The sequence below is a fragment of the Macrotis lagotis genome, chromosome X (genome assembly GCF_037893015.1).
Source record: "Macrotis lagotis isolate mMagLag1 chromosome X, bilby.v1.9.chrom.fasta, whole genome shotgun sequence".
In the NCBI taxonomy this organism is placed as follows: domain Eukaryota; kingdom Metazoa; phylum Chordata; class Mammalia; order Peramelemorphia; family Peramelidae; genus Macrotis; species Macrotis lagotis.
Genome location: NC_133666.1, coordinates 644,113,801 through 644,134,803, shown reverse-complemented (window position 1 = coordinate 644,134,803; position 21,003 = coordinate 644,113,801). Strand labels below are relative to the sequence as shown.

Sequence of the window (21,003 nt, the reverse complement as noted above, 5' to 3'; positions counted from 1 at the left end):
TGAGTTTGAAAACCTAGAATAGAAGGGAGGAGAGAGCAAGTAAACACCTAGACAGAAAGGGAGGGGGTAGAGGAGGGCAGGGGATAAGTATCATAGGGTTTATAATTGTTAAGAGACATGGTTAAGAGTCTTATGGTTCAGTATCCTCATTTCACAAATAACAATATTGAAGGTAAAAAAAAAACTAGCCCAAATCAAATTTAGTGACAGAACTTGGACTTGAGCATTTCTGAGTTTCAGTTTGCTCTGTAATATGGGGCTTATATCTGCCCCGCCTTCCTAGTAGGAATGTTGTGAGAGCTAAATGTGATATAATAATAGCTCCTGTTTTGGGGAGCTCCACCATCATCAGATATGCCAACAGATACCCTGAAGTAGCTCAAGGTTGTAAGGAAAGTATTTGGTAATCTGGAAGTGTGACTTTTATTTAAAATATTGCTAATCTTTTAATTTTTTCCCCTTGTATCTTATTTAATCTTCAACTTAAACTTTCATTCTTCTGTTCTTGCAGTGTTCTTGGACCTTTCCAACTTTATTACTTTTTCCATTCTTGTCTTTATTGAGCTCTTATGTGTGTGTCTAACCTTGATGCTGTGGAGGACATAAATGAAATTCATAAAGATGTTAAGGCAGGGAAGATTTCTCTGTGTCACCCTTCTGCTTCCCTTCCTCTTTAGTTTTTCACGTGAAATTATCCACTGTAAAGTTTTATCCATTGAAGGAGTTCTTAACCTTTTTTAAGTTATGGCAGCCTATTGAAGCTTATGTCCCCTTCTGAGAAAAGTATTTTTATATGCATAAAATAAAATAAAAATAAAATACATGAGATCAAAAAGAGGCCTATTGAAATACAATTGTCAAAATATGTATTTTTTAAAATAAGCAAATTCTTGAAACACTTAGTAATCTGATCAGCACAGTAAACCTCCCCAGTTTCAGAGATCTCATTCTGAAATGTTTTCCACCTCCGGATAGAGAACTGCTGAACTTTGTTGCAGATTGAAGTATGTTACCCCTTTTTCTTTTAGTCTTTTTTTTTAACATGGCTAATACCAAAATTTATTTGCACGACTATACATATTTGTAACAGATTTTGTTTTTCTTGCCTTCATGTTGGATGGGAGAAGGGGGAGGAGAGGGAGAAAATTTAGAACGGGAAAAAAAATTGAATCTGTTTTAAAAAATAAATTTTAAAAAAGATAAGTAAGTTTACAGACATGGTTAAGATTTCCCCTAACCTAATGCAATTTTTTTTTTTTTTTACATTTCAAATGGTGGTTGGTTTTTATTTCTTCTTTGGAACTTTAAAGAGGGTAGTTCATAAAATATTTTATATATAGTGTCACACACACACACACACACACACACACAAACATCCTTGGGTCAGATTTTTTTTCAGTTCCTTGAGAATAGAAATGTTGACAGTCAATTCTCACTTGAATGGTCTTGGGATGAACTATTTAACAATAGACTATTAAACTGTTTATGTCAGCATATGGCACTGTATTGTGGAAAGAGCCAGTGGCCTGAAGTCAGGCAACCTGGTTTCTATTACTGGCTTTACCACTAACTCACTCTGTGACCTTCAGTATGTCTCTTTTCTTCAATCCAGCTTTCTTAAATTTTACTCCTTTATATCCAGTCTTGCTATACCGGTATGCTTGCAAGTCCTCAAATATGTTGTAACATCTCCTTCTCTGAGCCTTTATGCTAATTGCCCCTTATTTCTAGAATACTCTGCCTTTCTGTCCTCTCCTTCTTCACCCCAGTTTCTCTGGCTTCCTGTAATACTTAACTCAAATCTCATCTCCTCCAGGACTACTGCTTCAACAGCTGCAACTGTTCAAGCTATCAAGTTCCTTTGATTACATCATATATAAATTTCGATGCTTCTGTTCTTGTAACTGTTATGGGGAAGTGATGGTGTGTCTGTTGTCTCAATCTAAGAATCACACATATAGCCTTGTTCGGACTTTTTTCCCCTAGGAGAGTAAATATAATTTGTTCTTAGGAAAGTAAAAGTGAAACAACTCATCAGATTAATATTTTATTTTCTTATTTGGCAACTTGAAAAACAATACAAGGATAGACCTAAATTTCTTTACTGCTTGTATCAGGGATAATGCCTAAATATTTCACAAATCTGAGGTACCAGGTCATTGTAGAGCTGAGAGATTTGATTCTGGTGTCATGTTATTTCTAGTGCTATCTTTCCTAAATATACAGAAGTGTTCATATTAGTTATATTTAGGCACTTACGCAGCTTGACAGTGAGACCCTTAACAAGCTGACTCAATTTCTCTTTCCAGTCCTCTTTGATACTAATCCTCTTTAAGTGACCTATAGTCCAACCATGTAGATCTGATATTACTTAAACTCATCATTTAGTCCTACCTGGATTGTCCTTCTCAAAATCCCTATCTTCCTTCAAGACCTACATGTTTCACATCTTGTATGAAACCTTTCCTGAACTCCCAGCTATTAATGCTAGACTTCCCCCCTCAGATTACCTTTATTTACTTATCTGAGAATTTGGACTTTCTGCTAATAGTAAGTTCCTTGAGGATAGTACTGTTTGTTTTTTGTCTTTGTATCCCTGGTTCCTAGTATCCTAGGTACTTGGCAGATATTTGTCATGTTCTTTTTTTTTAAGTTTTTGCAAGGCAGTGGGGGTTAAGTGGCTTGCCCAAGGCCACACAGCTAGGTAATTATTAAGTGTCTGAGGCTGGATTTGAACTCGTACTCCTGACTCCAGGGCTGGTGCTCTATCTACTGCACCACCTAGCTGCCCTGTCATTCTTTACAGACAGAAATGACCTAATTTGAATATGTAAGATGTAGGAAAAGAAGTGGTCAGAGAGGTATAACAAACCAGAGTATCTGGAGAATAATGCTCCCTTTTATAGAAGTAGGAACATTAGGAAAGGGGATGGACTTGGGGTGGTGGGGAAGATGAGTTCTGTTTGGGACAGGTTGAGTTATAAGTATCTAGTAGTGGTTCTGGAACTCCAGAGAGATTGAAGTTGTATGAGCATTTAAATTGAATCCATGAAAGCTCACAGAATCACTTAGTGTATAGAGAAAAAAAGAGGTCCTGGAACATATATATTTAATAGGTATGACATGGATGAAGATCCAGCAAGTATGAAGAAGTTGTCAGATAAGTACAAAGAGAACCAAGAAAATAATTTTATAAACACCCACAGCAGAGATTGGCCAGGAGAAGATAATCAACAATGTTTGTTACCTGCTTCAGAGATGTCATGAAAGATGGAAATTGAGAAAAGACCATTAGCCTTTATGGGTAACTCTGGTGAGTGAATAGTTTCATTTAAATGCTGAGGTAAGAAAACAGATTACAGAGGTTTTAGAAGAACAAAGAGGAAGTGAAGATGCTTCTTATAATATATCATTTAGTTGAGGAGACATCTATTCCTAAGCAGTAACTTGTAATAGCAAAGGAATCTAACTGCCGATTTGTTGGAGCAAAAGAATGAATAACTTTTTCCTCACTAAAACATTGATAATTTATGACAGATGCCATTTTTGAATATAAATGGTAAGCTGTATGATGGTGTAGAGTGAAATCAGTATCCAGAACTCTTGAGATTCCTACTCTTGGTCTTTGTTTTGCCACTTCATACCTTGTGACTTTGGGTCAAGGAAAAAAGATCTGAGTTTTGATGAACCAACATGTAAAATGACAACCAAAAAAAGATAATGGCTGCATCAAGAAAGGTATGGTGTCCTGCTGTAGTCTGCAGTACACATTTAGAGTATTAGGATTTTTTATTTGTTTGTTGGGGGGGGTGACATACTTTAAGATGAACAATGGTGAGCTTAAAAGAAGTCTACTAACAGGAGGGTGAAAGAACCTTGCTACAGGTTCTCACTTGCCTATTGCCTGAATCTGCTGGTTGGTCTCTCCCTGTTCCATTCCACTCTTCACTCAGTTGGCAAAGTAATCTTCCTAAAAATGCATGTCTGATCATAATAGGTCCCTACTCAATAAACCTGACTTGCTCCCTGTTATCTCCAGGATCTAGTATAAAGTCTTCTGACATTGAAAGTGATTCCCAACCTCACCCTCTCCTGCCTTTCTAGACTTCTTATATTTTCTTCCCCTTCATGTGTTCTGATCTGGTGTTACTGACTTTCTTGCAGCCCCTTAAATATAGTGCTTCCACTTGCTGTCCCTCCTTCTGCAACATCCTCTTTCATCTCCACCTACTGGCTTTCCCTGGCTTCCTTCAAGACTCAGCTCAAATCCTAAACTCTTTCTCAGGCATATCTTGCTTCCTTAATTCATTCCCTCTGATAAGACTTAATTATCTGGTGTCTGCTTAGTTGTGTACATGTTGTTGTTTTATTAGTCTGTGAGTCCTTCTAGGGTGAAGCTTACTTTTGCCTTTTATGGTATCCCCCATTGCTTAGCACAGTGCCCAGTACAAACTAAATACTTAATTAGTTAGCTCTTGCTGTTCTGATTGTGCTGAAAGGAAAGTTACAGATGGTCTAGTACAACTCTCTCATCTTACGAGCCAGGAAGGAGCAGAAAAGGGGGTTTGGGCTAAGGATCTTTGACTCTGACTCCAGACCCAGCACTCATTCCCCTCTGTTGTGCTGCCTTAGAGAAGACATAATTTTTGCTTTAAGTGTTTAAACTTTGAAAGTTTGTTAAACTTTAAACTTTCACTTGTTTCCCCCAAGGGCACTAATTTTATTTTGCTTTGCCCCAGAGAACAAAATTAGGAGCCACGAGTAGAAATTGCAAAGAGAAAATTTAAGATTAATATAAGAAAAAAATGAAATTAGAACTCTTCAAAAGTGGAATAACTTTCTATGGAAAGTTTCCTTTTGGGGGCAGCTAGGTGGCACAGTAGATAAAGCACTGGCCCTGGAGTCAGGAGTACCTGGGTTCAAATCTGGTCTCAGCCACTTAATAATTACCTAGCTGTGTGGCTTTGGGCAAGCCACTTAACCTCATTGCCTTGCAAAAACTTTAAAAAAAAAAAAAGGAAAGTTTCCTTTTGATGGAAGTCTTTAAGTTGAGATGGGATGACCACTTGCCACTTTTATGTTATAGAAAGGATTCTTGGTTAGCTAAATTGACAGTTTTTTAGGTACTTGTTTTGTGCCAACCACCACTGAGGATACAGAGAAAGGCAGAAAAAAATTCTTACCCTCAAAGAACACATGAAGTCACTTGTTTTCCCTAAATTTTCTCTAAGACATCCTCCATCTCTTAAATTCCCAAGATCCTAAAGAATCAAATAAGATTATAGTTATAAAAGGTTTGTAACAATTAAGCCCTATAAATGTGTTGCTATCAACTTTATCGTAAACATCACTCCAGTTTTAAAAAAGTCTTTTTTGATATTTGTACTGAGAATCTGAATTTGTGAACTCCAGATAGGAATTTGGATTTTAGCCCCAAGTAATTAGTAAAAAATCCTAGTGTGTTGATGACCAAGGCTGATAGACTCTGCATTTACATTTCTGAGTAAACATCTCAGCTTCCTGGACTTAATTGTGTTAATCTCTTTCAGTGAGTAGCAGATCATTGAGAACATTTGAACTTGAAATATTGTATTGGAATCAAGTTCTAAAAACAAAAATTAAGTAATTTAAGGGACAAACACATGGATCCAATGGCTGGTTTAGAATCTAGACGGAAATAATTTTGAGGCTCTGGGGAAAAGGGCAATTGGTAGGTGGTGAAGGGGTGGTATTGGAGAGGAATGGAAAAGGGACAAGATATTTTCTGTATGTGGGATTTGGGAATAATTTCTAAGTACAGAAGATGTAAACGAGGCTCAAAGATTGAATCTCCTAGCTCAGTTCAGCAGTAATCCAAATTGAGATGCTATGATACCTTGTATGGTATTTGCTTTGAAGAATTCAGTTACAATTTAAGAGATGATACTAGTATTAACCGGCATTTATGTAACACTTTGTAGCAGAGGTTCTCAGTTTTCTTTTGCTCATGGCATCTCAATATTTGCTATGAGAAATCCCAACTGTCTCTTGCTATGGAAAGGTTGTGAATCTGTATAAGGACATGCCATTGCAAGTAAAGTTTGTGGCCTTCTGAAGGTGATTGTAAGTTTTAAGTTCCACACAATTTGGGACAGTCCTTTGAGTTAGTGGCAGAGCTGTGACTTAGGAATTATATGTGTCTTCTCTTGGGCCAGATAGGCACCCAGTCCTTTTTTCTTTCTTCCCCTGACACTTAAGCACTGCTACATAGCAAGCAGCAGAGTAATGAGTACTTAGTATGCACTTCATAAATACTTGTTGCTTAAGAAGGCACATGGTAGTATATTAGAAGGATGAGGAAGAACCTGTTTTTATTCCTGGCTTAGTCTTTTTCTTTTTTTGTTTTTTGCAATACAGTGGGGTTAAGTGCCTTGCCCAAGGTCACACAGCTAGGTAATTATTAAGTGTCTGAGGCCAATGTGAACTAACTTCTGACTCCAGGACCAGTGCTCTATCCACTGCGCCGCCACCTAACTGCTCTCTGGCTTTCAATCTTTTTCAGTTTGAAACACTCACTTCTTTCTCTGAACCTCAGCTTCCTTATCTGTAAAATATAGTTGATAATTTTTTTTAAGGTTTTTGCAAGGCAAATGGGGTTAAGTGGCTTGCCCAAGGCCACACAGCTAGGTAATTATTAAGTGTCTGAGACCAGATTTGAACCCAGGTATTCCTGACTCCAAGCCCGGTGCTTTATCCACTATGCCACCTAGCTGCCCCTGATAATATTTTCCCTATGTACTTAACAAGAGCCCTTTCAGGTTAGTTCCCCAGAGGCAGCACAGTATAGTAGAGCACAGAATACCTTCATTTGAAGCAGCACTCCAACATATACCAGGAAAAAAAATATTGGTACTGAATAGTTTGATTATACAAGAGAACCCTTTTTCCCTTCTAGAGATACCTATGATTAAAGAAAATATGTACAAGGCATACTTTCCTTCCTAGGGTTAAGGCTTTTGCCCATTTGCTATATTTCCACTGGCTTATGTTTGTGTCACTTTGATAAAGGGAATGGATTCATGCCAGAATTCCACAAGGGTCTTAACTCCATCTATTCTATGAGAACTAATAGTCTCATCACATATGTAATGGAGTATGGAATCTGAAACTGGCTGGCAAAGGCTTTTCTCTTCTGAAAAGGTTCATCCTTTTAAGTCAACAGACAGCTCTGTCATGGAGTTCAAAACTGCATTATAAAATATTTTGGTCCATGATAGAAAAGTGAGGCAGTTTCTTTTTGTGCTCTTTTTTTAAAAATTTTTTTTTATTAAAGATATTATTTGAGTTTTACAATTTTCCCCCAATCTTACTCCCCCCCACCATGGAAAGCAATGTCGGTCTTTACTTTGTTTCCATGTTGTACATTGATCCAAATTGAGTGTGATGAGAGAAAAATCATATCCTTAAGGAAGAGACAAGAAGTCTAAGAGATAACAAGATCAGACAATAAGATATCTGTTTTTTTCTAAATTTTTTGCTAAAATTGCTAATTGTTTCCAGTAGTTTTTTGGATGATTTCTTGGGATTCTCTAGGTAGATCATCATGTCATCTGCAAAGAGTTGCAAAGAGTGAGAGTTTTGTCTAATTCCTTCAATTTCTTTTTCTTCTCTAATTGCTGACACTAACATTTCTAATACAATATTGAATAGTAGTGGTGATGATGGGCACCTTTGTTTCACCCCTGATCTTATTGGGAATGCCTCTGGCCTCTCCCCATTAAATATAATGCTTATTGATGGTTTCAGATAGATACTGCTAATTATTCTAAGGAACAGTCCATTTATTCCTACACTCTCTAGTGTTTTTAGTAGGGCTGGATGCTGTATTTTGTCAAAAGCTTTTTTAGCATCTATTGATATAATCATAATTTTTGATAGGTTTGTTGTTGATGTGATTGAGTATATTAACAGTTTTCCTAATATTGAACCAACCCTGCATTCCTGGGATAAATCCTACTTTATCATAATGTATTATCCTAGTGATAACTTGTTGTAATCATTTTGCTAACATTTTATTTAAGATTTTTTTGTGTCTATATTCATCAGGGAGATAGGTCTATAATTTTCTTTCTCTGTTTTAACTCTTCCTGGTTTAGGTAACAGCACCATATTGGTTTTATAGAAAGAGTTAGGCAGAGTTCCATCTTTCCCTATTTTTCCAAAGAGTTTATATAGAATTGGAACCAATTGTTCCTTAAATGTTTGGTAGAATTCACTTGTGAATCTATGAGGCCCTGGAGATTTTTTTCTTGGGGAGTTCAGTGATGGCTTGTTGAATTTCTTTTTCTGAGATAGGGTTGTTTAGGTATTTAATCTTTTTTAACCTGGGCAACTTATATTTTTGTAAATATTCATCTGTTTCAGATTATCAAATTTATTGGCATAGAGTTGGGCAAAATAATTTCCAATTATTACTTTAATTTCCTCCTCATTGGTGGTGAGTTCACCTTTTTCATTTATGATACTAGCAATTTGGTTTTCTTTCTTTTTTTTAATCAGATTGACCAGGGGGTTTATCAATTTTATTGTTTTTTTCATAATATCAACTTTTGGCTTTATTAATTCAATAGTTTCTTTGCTTTTGATTTTATTAATTTCTCCTTTAATTTTTAGAATTTCTAATTTGGTATTTAATTGGGGATTTTTAATTTGTTCTTTTTCTAATTTTTTTAGTTGTATGTTTAGTTCATTCATTTCCTCTTTCTCCAATTTATTCATGTAAGCATTTAAAGCTATAATATATCCCCTGAGAGCTGCTTTGAGTGAATCCCCTATGTTTTGGTATGTTGTTTCATTATTATCATTATCTAGGATAAAATGGTTAATTCTTTTTATAATTTGTTTTTTGGTCCACTCAGTTTCCAATTGGTTCTGGGTTTATATCTCCTTGGCCCAATATTGCATATGACTTTTATTGCATTGTGATCTGAGAAAGATGTATTCACTATTTCTGCCTTTCTGCAGTTGATCATTAGGTTTTTATGTCCTAGTACATGGTCAGTTTTTGTATGAGTTCCATGTACTGCAGAGAAAAAGGTTATATTCCTTTCTATCCGTATTCAGTTTCCTCCATAAGTCTACCATATCTAGTTTTTCTAACAATTTATTTGCCTCCTTAATTTCTTTCTTGTTTATTTTATGATTCGATTTATCTAGATCTGATCGTAGGAGGTTGAGGTCTCCCACTAGTAGAGTTTTGCTGTCTATGTCTTCCTATAGTTCTTTCAGCTTCTCCTCTAAGAAGTTGGATGCTGTCCCATTGGGTGCATATATATATATATATATATATTTTTTTTTTTTCAGTATTGAAGTAGCTTTATTGTCTGTGGTACCTTTTAGGAGGATAAAGTTTCCTTCCTTATCTCTTAATGCTATCTATTTTTGCTGCTGCTTTGTCTGAGATAAGGATTGCTACCCCTGCTTTTTTAACTTCAGCTGAAGCAAAATATATTTTGCTCCAACCTTTTACCTTTACTCTATGTGTATCTTTCTGCTTCAAATGAGTTTCTTATAAGCAGCATATTGTCGGATTCTGGTTTTTAATCCACTCTGCTATTCCCTTATGTTTTAGGGGAGAGTTCATCCCATTCACATTCAAGGTTATGATTACTAATTCTTTATTGCCCTCCATACTTTCTTCCCTCTGTTTGTATTTTCCCCCTCCCTTTATCCGTATTCCCCAGTATTTTGTTTCTGAATACCACCCCCTTCAGTGTGTTTGCCTTCTTATATCACCCCCTCCCCTTTCTTTCCCTTTTCTCTTTTTCCCTTTTCCCTTCCCTTCCTTTTGTTAGTTTCCCTTTTTTCCCCCACTCCCCCTCCCTTTCTTTGTCCCCCCTCCCCTTTTCCCCTTTTAATCCTTGAAAGGTTAGATGTTTTTTAAGTTAACTAAGTATGTGCAAATTGACTTTAAGCCAAGTCTGATGAGAAGAAGATTCAGGTGTTTCTCATCGCCTCCCTTCTTTCCCTCTATTACCATAGGTATTTTGTACCTCTTAGTGTAATGAGATTTACCCCATTCAATCCCCTCCCTCCTCCTGTCTCCTTCCTGTCCCCCTTTTTAAGGAGGCAGTGTTTTTTAGATCATTCTATCTGAGTCATACAAAATTCTGAGTATCTGTCACTTCTAGCTATGTACATTCTGTCTAATAGAGTTAGAATTCTTGAGAGTTGTTAGTCTTTCTCTCAAGTGGGGTTAAAGCCAGTTATATCCCATTGGATAGCAGTCTCGTGGATAGGTCATGAATGTCCATCACTTCTGGCTAGGTGTATTCTCTCTGTTAGAGTTACAGTTCTCAAGATTTATAAGAATCTTCTTCCCCATGCTGGAATATAGCCAGTTTCAACTTATTGGATAGCAATTTTTTTTAACCTCCCCCTTTTTTCTTTTTTCTTTTTTTTTAACCTTTTCATGTGTCTCTTGAACCTCCTGTTTGATGACCAAATTTTCTATTTAACTCTGGTCTTTTCATCAGGAATTTCTGGAATTCTTCCATTTTGTTAAATGTCCATCTTTTTCCCTGGAAGAGAAAGCTTAGCTTTGCGGGATAGTGGATTCTTGGCTGCATTCCAAGCTCCCTTGCCATCCAGGACTTTCAATCCCTTAATGTTGATGCAGCCAGGCCCTGTGTAATCCTTACTGTGGCTCCTTGATATTTAAATTGTTTGTTTCTGGCTGCAGGATTTTCTCTTTTCTGATAGTTCTGGAATTTGGCCACAACATTCCTTGGTGTTTTCATTTTAGGATCTTTTTCTGGAGGGGAAAGATGTATTCTTTCAATATCTACTTTGCCCTCTGGTTCTATGATATCAGGGCAGTTTTCCATCACTAGATCCTGTAATATTAAGTCCAGGCTTTTTTTTTTTTCTCTTCAATGTTCTCAGGAAGTCCGGTAATTTTCAGGTTGCCCCTATTCTCAAGGGCAGTGGTTTTGCTGATGAGGTATTTTACATTTTTTTCTATTTTTTGTTTTTGTTTAACTGGCTCTTGCTGTTGCATGGAGTCATTAGTTTCTGCAGACTCCATTCTTTTTTTTTAGAGAGGAATTTTCTTCATTAACCTTTTGCAGCTCCTTTTCCAATTGACCCATTCTACTTTTGAAAGAGCTTTCCATTTGACCAATTGAGGTTTTGAGAGAATTATTTTCTTTTTGCATGTGCCCAATTGAGGATCTGAGAGAATTATTCTCATTTTGTATTTGTCCAATTGATGATCTGAGAGATTTATTCTCATTTTGTATTTGTCCAGTTGTATTTTTTAAGGATTTGTTTTCTTGTTGCAAGGTATTAATTGTCTCTCCCAAATTTTCCAGTTGATTTTTAAACTCCTTCCTTATTTCTTCAAAGAAGTCTTTCTGTGTTGAAGACCAGGTCGTATTCTCCTCAGAGGTTCTAGGTCTCTCTGAGTCAGGGTCATTCCCTTCCAAGAATTTTTCTATGGATCCACCTTTCCACCCACCCTTCTTCATTTTGCTAAGACCTTGCTTGAGTTGGGGAGGGGCTGGTTCACAGGGGCTTGGTATTGCTAGACTGAGTGCAGTTTCTTTGGCTGACCAGTAGGAGGTGCTGGTTGCTTTTTCTGGAGTGTCTGTGACCTTGATTGAGGATTGAGGATTGAGGATTTCTCCCTTAGCTTGAAGGGAGGAGTTGGAGCTAATGAATCCTTTTGCCTTCAATCAATGGCGGGCTTTGCCCTGGCCTGAGGTCATCCCTCTCCCTATTGTCAGTTGGGCTGGTTTTTCTGCTCACACACCTGTGCCTGAGGCAGAAGTAGTCTGCTATTGTTTGTTCTGGGAAGGCCTCTGCAGTAATGGAGGTGTGGACTCTGAGTTCCTCATACCCGAGGAGCCCAGGGATGGTGTCCATAGCTCTCCTGCACTGGAGCTCTCCCCTCAGCCCTGTTGGCAAGCTCCAGAGGGTCAGCGAGCCGAAGTCAAGCCCCCACCATCTAGCCCCACCGCTGATCCAGCAGGTGTATATCTTAAACTTTAACTTGGAATGGATTGCTAAAGTTGGTTCAACCTTTACTTAGATCATGAATTCCACCTATAACTTCCCCAGAAAGTGATCATCTACCTTCCACTTTTAGAATAACTGAACATATAGCTTACAAAACCTGTTTACATACCTAGCAATCCATTAAGGAATATGAACTGATGGTATTATCCTTATAAAACTTGGTTCTTAGCATCTCCTGAAACAACTTTTTTGACTTTTGGATAGCTGGGATTATACTATGTTATTTCCAGAGTTGAACTAAAATATGTCTCTTTGAAGTCTCTCCCTTTCTTCTTTTCCTTAACCCTCAGCCCTGATTACTTCTGCTTCTATTCTCTAGAATCAAGTACAAGTTTAGATGTGAAGGCCTAGCTGTTTGATTATTCACGTTTGCATAACTGTTGTATTTTTCATTTTCAATGAGTTTTTCTTACATTTGCTCTTGTAAATAACTTACAAACATACTTTTTTTTTACATGAGGGTATTTGGGATGTTACGGGTGAAGTCACTTATGCACAATATCAGTTAGCACTTGAACTCAGATCCTGGTTCCTAGTACAGTATTTTTTCCAGATAACTCAAAAAAGACTGTAATTTTTTCCTTCTGTGTTTGTGACCTGACCTACATTTTTTTTTCCTCTTTGAAAGACTAAAGTCCTTTTTTGTTACAGCTTTTTATTTGGAGGGCCAAGTTTAGACATGTTGCAGGTTTTCTCAAGACCAATTTAATTCATCCATACTTTCTTGATCATATTCCTCTTCTCAGAATACCTCAGTGCTCTCTTTAGCCTGTCAAGTAAGAATCTAAAGCCCATTGCCAGCATGGCTATCCAATCTTATCTCCATGTTCAATGAACAACTTGTATTCTTTCTCACCTTTTGTGCTTTTGTTCATGCTAGTCTTTTCCATTGGAATGTGCTTGCTCCCCCTCCTCATTTCACTTTTTGCCTGCTGAATTCAAGAATCAGATCTGATTACTCTCTTCAAGGAACAATTCCACTTTTTAATGTATTGTATACAGTTTATTTTAAGTCTTATCCCCATACTAGACTGTAAAGAGGAATCCCTTAGGATAGTGGCCATGTTTTATTTATAGAAATTAGCCTTAGAAGAGCCATCAACATCTGATGTCAACAAGTGATCCTCTCATCTTTGTTTGAAGACGTCTAATGGATAGAGAATCTACTAAGTCCCAACATGGCCAAGTTCTACCTTTAGTTAGCCCTAATGTCCTCCCACGAAACCTCCATCTGCCTCCCTGCAACATATTCTTATTTGTTCCTCTCCCACCAACAAGCACAAAGCACTAAATATATTAATTTTATTTTGTATTAATTATTATATGTCTGTTTTTCTTTGTTGGTCTGAGGTATATCATAGTTACCTACTACATGATTGTTGTATTGAATTGAAATAAATGATTGTTGACTTTGGTTTTCTTCTTATTTCCTGTTGTTTTTAGGCACTTTTTGTGCTTTTCATCCTGGCCTACATTCACATTGCCTTCTCTCGCACCCCTATTAATTGTTTGGAGCATGTGCGAGACAAGTGGCCCAGAGATGGCATCCTTCGAGTAGAAATTCAACACAACTCTAGCCGAGCTCCTATCTTCCTCCAGTTTTGTGATGCAGAGAGCTTTCCAGGCATGGTGATAGAGTCTGAGGAGGAAGAAGAGGAGGAGGAAGAAGATGAAATGACAGTAGAGATGTTTGAAAATAGCTCAATCAAGGTAAGCTGAATCAGGATGATTTGCTAAATGATTATAAATGACAACTGAGTTTTTTTCCTCCTAGAAACACTTATTAGAACTTTTTTTTTTTGAGAACTAGAATGGAATTTGAAGGTTCCACACCTTCCATTTTTAAACATGAAGAGGCTAACTTAAATAGGAGTGATTTGCTCATAGTCTTATGGTCAGTCAGTATTCATTAAGTACTACAAGCATTTATTAAGCTTCTTTTATGTGTAAGGCACTGTACAAAAGGCAAAGGACAGTTCCTGCTCTCAAGGATCTTATTGTTTTAATGGGAAGACAACATGCAAATTACAGCATATAGATAAGGACAGGATAAAATGGGAGCAATCAGCAGAGGGAGGGCACTAGAATTAAGGAGGATCTGGTGAGGTTAATTGCAGGATATTATTTTAGCTAAGACTCAAAGGAAGCCAGAAGGTGGAGATAAAGAGAGAAAACATTCTAGAGATGGAGACTATCTTGTAAAAATGCCCAGGATGGAGAAATATAATGTCATTAGAGGGGGGGGGGGGATAAAGAAATCAGTGTCACGGGATCACAGAGTACATGGGGTAAGGTGTTAGAGGATTGGAATGCCAAACAAAAGATTTTATATTTGGTCTTGGAGGTATGGAGAGCAACTGCAGTTTATTGAGTAGGGTAGTGTTGACAACTGAATGGAAGGTGGACTGGAGTGTGGACAGACTTGCGACAGGCAGATCCAGATCCAACAATAGCCAATTGCAATAGTAGGGATGAGGACCTGTCCCAGGGTGGTGGCAATGTCACAAGAGAGAAGGGTGTTTATTGAAGGGGTATTACATCAATGATCTGCATTCAGACTCCATATTTCTTTCTCTGGATGTGGATGGCATTTTCCATCACAAACTTTTTAGAATTGTCTTAGATCACTTCATTGTTGAAAAGATCTAAGTCATTCAAAGTTGATCACCACACAGTGTTGCTGTTATGTTCTCCTTGTTCTGCTCACTTCACTCATCATCAGTTTTTACAAATCTTTCCAAGTTTTTTGTGAAATCTGCCTGTTCATCATTTCTTCTTTATTTTTTCTTGTTTTTTGTTTTTAGGTTTTTGCAAGGCAATGGGGTTAAGTGGCTAAGTGTCTGAGGCCCGATTTGAACGCAGTTAAAGTTGTATGCATACATTTGTGTTTAGCATATTTACAAATTAATTATGTTGTGAAAGAGGAATTAGAACCAAAGGGAAAGGAAAAAATGAGAAAGGAAGGAAAAATATAAAGTTTTTAAAAATTAACATAATATGCATTTAGACTCTAGTGTTTTTTTCTAGATATGGATGGCATTGTCCATAGCAGGTGTCTTAGGGTTGTCCTTGATCTCTGCTATTCATCATTTCTTATGTAACAATAGTATTCCTTTTCATTCATGTACCACTATATGTTCAGCTTTTCCCCAGTCAATGGGCATTCCTTGTCTTAAAGGAAGACAGGGACTAAAGGTCCCTTAAAGATCTACTAAAGGTAAAGGTAATGAATGAGGGAGTCATTTCAGGTATGAAGTTTGGTTGGTTGAGGACCAAAATGACATTAATATGTTAGAGACCAATAACAATGTGTCTGACTGTGGCTGATCAGATCAGTAAGAGCTTGGAATGCTCTCCCACAGGTTGAGCACCAATAGTCTAGATGAACACCTGGGACGGGTACTCTAAACTTACAGATGTCATATTTCCTTTGAATTGCTTCAATTCTGGTTTATCCATGGAGCACAGCCACCTGTCTGATGAGAGCACACCAAACTGGACAGTCCTGTGCCAATGTTTCCCGTGCTGCACAATCAATTCCAAAGTTCTTGAGACTTTGAGAATGTTCTTGTATCACTTTTCTGACCTCCCCACCCCTACCCCCTGGTTTGCACTTTGTGAGTCCTCCATAAAATAGTCTTTTTTGGCAAGTGTACATCTGGCATTTGAACAGTGTGGTCAGCCCATTAGAGTTGCACTCTCTGCACATTTATATAGCATATCAGTTTACAATTTATGGAGTACATATATTAATTATCCCCATTTTATAGATGAGAAAACTGAAGTGAGTTGTTGATTATCATACAACATAAGTGGCAGGGCCAGGATCCAAACTTAGGTGTTCTGTGTCCCAAGTCTAATGTACTTTCCATTGAACTGCTCTTTTGACCACCTGAGTGAAGTGGGATCACTGTCTTCAAATATCTGATTGCCTTATGGAAGAAGAATTAGATTTCCCTCTGCTTGTCTCCATGGGAGAAGTAAGGTCAGGGAATAGATGTTGGAGTATTAATCATTATAAGCTGCTGCCCTTCTGAGAAATCCTCAGATTACAGGAGATTGGGTATATCCCTTACCAATCTCTTCTGGGAAAATACTTGCTCCTTGGTTTGGGATTCTGGTCAAAAAGTCATATAATCCCTGCTTTGTCCTAAACATAATTGGGGAGGGATGAGCTGATTATTTTAGGTCATATCTCTGTTGTAGAGCTTTCTGGGGTGGGGGTAGGGGTGGAATTCAGGCAAACACCTTTTCCTCATCCTCTGACCTTTTTTAGTTTTCTCTGAAATTGTGATTGTGATCCTGCCCCCCCCCCCCCCCGAGAAAATTACGTTTCTATATCTCCCAACTCTTTTCCATGGCATAAATTATAATTTGATATAGTATAGCCAAAAGAGCTCTGGACTTAGTGTGTTTGAGTTCTGAATTTGCTACTTTCTACTTGTATAGCTATACAAATTTCTTCTTAACTGTAAAGTGAGATTACCCATAATTTGTGTTTCCTTCTTATTTCACAAGATTGTTATGAGGACAAAATATATACAGAAAACACTTTGTAAGGAACTTTGGAAAGCTCAACAATAAAAGCCATAAAATCCTTAGATTTCAAGGTCAACTTTGATGGTAATTTATTGGTACATAAAGCATTCATTTTTACCATATACTCATCATCCTGGCAGATGACTCAGCTTAGTCTAGTAAAGAATTTGGTTTTTCTCATATTAATACCATTATCCTTGAATCCTCAAAGAGTAGTTATCCCTGAGAAGAGTAAGATTTCTCTTAGTCCCAAAGCAATACTCAGTTTTTTGGCCACTTTATTTCATAGAACATCTATGTTTTTTGGAAGTGATCTAAGTCCCTTTAGATTACAACAACAAAAGAAACCAAAACAACCTGCAGACTTGGAGGTAGATGGGGTTGAGTTTGGTTTTATCTTCACTTTGTGATCATAGACCTTTTTTCTTCTCGGAACCTAAGTGTCTTCATTTGTAAGGTGGACTACATCCTTCCTAGAATTGTATTATTTATTTCCAAAACTTTGCTAACTCTCTTGCTGCTGCTTCTGGTTTTTTAAACAGTTTGAGCTGGACATTGAACCAAAGGTGTTCCTGAAACCTTCCCGGGTGAGCAACCCTGAAGCATTGACCCAGATGGCCAAGAACCAAAGCCAGGAGCTTTCCTTCACTGAGGCGACTACTAAAGGTATGCAGCCTCTGATCGAGACTGTGTCGGAATTTGAGATGCTAGCCAGAGCAGGTAAAGACAACTTCTTTTGGTACCCTGTTCTTTCCCTTTCCACCAACTTTCCTCCCTTCCTTCTCATCTCAGCTTTTCATCCATTTATCTTTTATTCATTCCCCTGCCCCTCTCTGAGTAAAGTCAACAAATGGGTGATAAGCATATCAAACAAATGAACTGGGGTTAACCAATCATATGGCTATCTTCCTGGGTATCTATTTGAGAAGAGGAGAAATTAAGGTATTCTTTGAGTGCTGAGGCCTATGAGTATAATTTGATGTAATTTCTTTAATCAAAGTTGTTCCTAATAAACTTAGTTTAAGTTAAAAAACAGTATTATTTAGGGCCTGAGAGAGATAAGCATGACATAATGGAGGAAAGCAGCTGCCATGGAGTCATTCTAGTCTCAGAATTGTCAGGGAACAAAGAGAACTTGTAGTTCACCATCACCAAGAAGAATTTCCTTTAAATTAGGGCTCTTAGGCCAGATCTTTTGTTTTTGTTTTTTTTGCAAGGCAGTGGGGTTAAGTGACTTGCTCAAGGTCGCTTAAGTGTCTGAGACTGGATTTGAACTCAGGTCCTCCTGGCTTCAGGGCCGGTGCTCTATCCACTGTACCACCTTGGTGCCCCCCCAAACAGGAGATTTTAACTCGCAGTCTGTGAACTTTTTTTATATCCTGTTTCTATAGAATTGGTTTCTTGTGTAATCCTAAGCATATATTCTTTTGTTTCTGTATATTCTACTCTCTATTGGTTCATTTAAATCTTCCCTTGTTTGTCTGAATTCCTCATGTTCTTCATTCCATCATATTCATGTGTCCTGACTTTTTTAGCTATTCTTCACTTGGTAGACACCCACCCACTTTGTTTCTAGTTTTTCCTACTATAAAGAATGCTGCTATGTTAGCTTTCTATCTTTTAACTTTCCTGGGGTGTATGAAGGAATGGACAGGTCAGTCACTCTTCATGAATTATAACGAATTGCTATCCAGATGGTTAGATCGGTTTAAATCTTTTCCCACAGTGTAATGGTGTATGTATCTGCCTTACTATAGGTGCTCCATACTTGCTGTTCCTTTTTTGAGGCAACTGAGGTTAAGTGATTTGCCCAGGCTCACAGAGCTCGTCAATGTCTAAGACTGGATTTGAACTCAAGTCCTTCTGATTTTGAGGCCTGTGTGGTATCCACTGAGTTATCTCTCTCTTTTTAAAAGTTTACTTTGGAATTAACTGTAAGGTATTTGATCTAATTACCAGTAGTTTTTGTCCAAAAAAAAAAATCTTAGCTCCAGTAATTTATATTCTTGGGTTTATTGGATAGTAAGTGGGTTATTGTTGTCAATTGCTTCTGTTTATTGCTTTATCTATTTTTTTAAAATCAGAACCAAATAGTTTTGATTATTGTTTTATAATATATTTTGAGTTTTAGTAATGCTATACCCCTTTAATTTTTCCTTTTTTTTTCTCATGGTATTCATAGTTTCCCTTGAAATTCTAAACTCTTTGCTCCTCCTTATGAAGTATATTGTTATTTTAACTGGTTTTATAAAATCACCTTTTGTTAATTACAGCTTTAATTACTATAGTAATAACCTAATTTTAGAAGTTAATTTAGGTAATAAAATCAATACTGAGTTGCTCCCCATTTATACATCCTCCTTTATTTCTTTAAGGAATGTTTTGTAGTTATAATTTTTATCAGTCTTACATGTTGCTTGGTAATCTTAAATATTTTATTTATTTTTTCTTCTTTTTTTTCATTTTTAGATGTTTTGAGTGAGATTTCTCTTATTGTCCCCTGGTTTTTGTTAGTTTGTATAAAAATGATGGAATAGAACTTGAATTCAAGCCCTGGCTTTAGTAAGTCACAAATCCCCTTTGCCCATAGTTTTTTCATCTGCAGAAAAGGGACTTCATCTTAAATGATCTCTAAAGTCTCTTCCAGCTCTAAGGATATATGATCCTTTTGGGGAGGAGTACCTTTGCCTTTATAATATCTGTAACAGGAAAACTTCATTTTGGATGTTTGCTTTGACCTCAGTCATAAATCTTCATTATATTAAAGGAGCTTCCAAGTTTATGCTTTTTAAATGCCTTCATTTCTAAGTGCTTTATAAATGTTACCTCATTTAACCTTCATAACAATTCTATGAAGTGTTAGTATTATCATATTTTACAGATAAGGAAACTGAGACCTGTGGGGTTAAGTGAGTTGCTCCTTCAGCCCCTCCCCCAACCAAAGTAGTAAGTGCCTTATAAGGATTTAAACCTTCAGTTTTCTCTTACTTTCAAGTCCTGTGCTCTATCTACTGTGGCACCTAACTAAAGAAAACTTTTGGGGCGGCTAGGTGGTGCAGTGGATAAAGCTCCAGCCCTGGAGTCAGGAGTACCTGAGTTCAAATCCAGCCTCAGACACTTAATAATTACCTAGCTGTGTGGCCTTGGGCAAGCCACTTAACCCCATTGCCTTGCAAAAAATACCTTAAAAAAAAAAAAGGCAAAAACTATTGTTATCACTTCTTATTACCTCCCTGTTGTAAGATCAAATGAAGTTATGCATGTAAAGCATTTTGTTTTGACCTGAGTTACTGTATTTAAGCCTGAGTTTCTTCATTAGTAATACAGAATTAACAGTTTTCTTGCTCTTGACTGAGGTGATTTTCCTTTGACCATTTTCTTTTGGTAACTAATACTTTGTCTATATTTGACATTGTATTGTTGGCTTGTATTTCTTGTATTTTGTTTAATTAACCAGGAACTTTTCAATAAGCTACTTGTGCTTTCAAAGGTCCCTTCTAACTCTGACCTTATTACTACTGGTATTAAAAACAATGGCCCACTTAAGTCTTACTCTGAGATTGTGTGGCTCCAGCTCTGGCAGACCTTACCCAACCATGTATCAACTTAGTATCCACGGCGCTGTTTTCTGTTGATCTATGTAGAGTCATCACCAGCTTAGGCAAAGGGTAGTTAAGTATCAGAGGCAGGATTTGAAGTTGGCCCCACCTTCCCACTTTGGGGTTCTGCTGCTTTTGTTGTAAGGACTCTTTCAGCTCAGATGTATAAAGTCCTATGATTCCTTAGAGCCTTACATGAACTTTAAGTTCTGACCTTCCAGTAGACTACAGCTCTTCTCAGCTTTGACTTTTTTTTTTAATCATGGAATAACCTCTTTATTAGAGAACCCTAGAAAATAAGATTTTAATGACCCTAAATTACCCTTAAAATACTATTTTGTTCTCTTTATATTATCATAGTCTTTGCAATGATAACAGGGCTCCCTTTTAAATATTTTCTTTCACTTTAATCTTACATTACTCTGCTGAGAGGTTATGGTGAAGGTGGTGGGGAATTAAAATAAGATTTTTTTAAAATTTTATTTAAGGCAATGGGATTAAGAATGACTTGCCCAAGGCCCACACAGCTAGGCAATTATTAAGTGTCACTGGATTTAAACTCCAAGTCCTCCCAACTCTGGGGCTGGTGCTCTATTCACTATGCTACCTAGCTGCCCTGAATTAAAACAAGTTTGATGAAACCTGGACACACTTCCATGGTTTGCTGGTTTGGTAAAAGGGGTGACTTTGTTCCTTCTGTTGTATATGCAGATTCAGGCCCTGGAAAGTTGGGACCAAGTTAATGGTTGTTTTCAAAAGTGTGCTATGAGAAGACTGGACAGCTTTAAGCCAGGTTGCAAAGTGGGAA

At 37.2% G+C, this 21,003-nt stretch overlaps 1 protein-coding gene across 2 annotated transcripts in view; it reads left to right on the top strand.

The window, feature by feature from the left end:
- Positions 1 to 21,003, top strand: part of TMEM259 (transmembrane protein 259) — a 65,071-nt gene that overhangs the window by 15,629 nt on the left and 28,439 nt on the right. Inside the window, exons 2-3 of one of the 2 annotated variants that reach the window (XM_074204499.1) lie at positions 13,501 to 13,767; positions 17,139 to 17,262. In XM_074204499.1, the coding sequence (XP_074060600.1) occupies positions 13,501 to 13,767; positions 17,139 to 17,262 (391 nt within the window). Of the gene's footprint in view, positions 1 to 13,500; positions 13,768 to 17,138; positions 17,317 to 21,003 lie in introns of both variants that reach the window. The other variant, XM_074204498.1, reaches the window with a different exon arrangement.